Source organism: Myotis brandtii, unplaced genomic scaffold, assembly GCF_000412655.1.
Source record: "Myotis brandtii unplaced genomic scaffold, ASM41265v1 scaffold601, whole genome shotgun sequence".
Classification (NCBI taxonomy): domain Eukaryota; kingdom Metazoa; phylum Chordata; class Mammalia; order Chiroptera; family Vespertilionidae; genus Myotis; species Myotis brandtii.
Window position 1 is genome coordinate 377,395 of NW_005370276.1, and position 1,356 is coordinate 378,750.

General features: G+C 56.7%; 1 protein-coding gene across 1 annotated transcript in view; it reads left to right on the top strand.

Moving 5' to 3' along the window:
• Nucleotides 1–156: 156 nt before the first annotated feature.
• The window catches only part of GRIN2D (glutamate receptor, ionotropic, N-methyl D-aspartate 2D), a gene marked incomplete at its 3' end in the record, with an annotated part of 39,383 nt that continues 38,183 nt past the window's right edge, over nt 157–1,356 (top strand). Inside the window, exon 1 of the mRNA XM_005879586.1 lies at nt 157–230. Coding sequence (XP_005879648.1) covers nt 157–230 — 74 coding nt within the window. The remainder of the gene's footprint in view (nt 231–1,356) is intronic.

A 1,356-nucleotide genomic window follows, 5' to 3' on the forward strand; every position in this document is an offset into this window, starting at 1 on the left:
CGCTGGAGGGCGGGGCTTGGGGCAGGGCCCGTCTTAAGGGTCAGCTTCTGGGACCAGTCGGGGCCAGATGGTAGGGGTCAGGTCTCGGTGAGGGTGGGGCTGCCTTGGAGGGGCGTGGTCTGTAGGGTGAGCGGAGGGCCCTGGGGGGAACAAGTGATGGAGAACCAGACCCTAGAAGTGGGGTCTGAGAGAGGCCAGTCAGGGGGAGGGTTGAGGATTCTGCAGAAGAGGTGAGTCCAGGGAGGGGGCAGGACCTGGGGAAGGGGAGGGACCGGCCAGGAAGGGGCGGGACGGAAGGAAAAGAGACCAGCCCGACCTGGCGAGATCTGAGGGAGGCGTGGGATGTGGAATCAGTGAGGGAGGAGTCACTTGGAAAGGAATGGGGTTCAGAAAGGGGTGAGGTTTAGTGAGGAGGCGGGAGCCAGGAAGGCAGGGACAGGGACCAGGAAAGACGGGTTATCCGGTACAGAGGGACGGGGTCTAGAGATCTATGTAGAAGGACGGAGCCGTCGGTGGAAGGATGGTGAGGAAGGGAGGAGCCATTAGTGAGGCATGGGCTGCGCAGGTAGAGCCTTGGAGCAAGTGAGTGAGTGGGTTTTTAGGGCGTGGGCAGCCAGTGAGGGGGCAGGGCTCTCCGGTGAGAGGTGAGTCTAGGGCAGCGGTTCTCAACCTGTGGGTCGCGACCCCTTTGGCGGTCGAACGACCCTTTCACAGGGGTCGCCTAAGACCATCCTGCATATCAGATATTTACATGACGATTCATCACAGTAGCAACATGACAGTGATGAAGTAGCAACGAAAATAATTTTATGGTTGGGTCACAGCATGAGGAACTGTATTTAAAGGGCCAGAAGGCTGAGAACCACTGGTCTAGGGAGTCATGCCTAGAGAGGAAGCCAGTACTGGGAATGGGTTTGGAGCAGGGCCTACCCAGCTATAAGGGGTGGAAAGCGAGAATCCAGAAGCTGGGCCTGGGAGGATGAAGGCCCAGCCGCTGAGAGATCATAACCGGGAGTCTGCAGGGGAGGTTGGGGCAGAGGCTGGAGCTGCCTGTGGCCTGGAGAGGGGCCTGCTTCCCCAGGGCACAGGAGGGGCCTGCTGGAGTGGATTTCTGGTAGCAAAGGTCAGAACTGAAACTAGCCTCGTGTGCAGACTGAGAAGGAAAGGGGTCATCTACCAGGACATCGGTTCTCAACCTGTGGGTCATGACCCCTTTGGGGGTCGAAAGACCCTTTCACAGGGGTCGCCTAAGACCATCAGAAAACACATCTATAATTACATATTGTTTTTGTGATTAATCACTATGCTTTCATTATGTTCAATTTGTAACAATGAAAATACATCCTGCAGATCAGA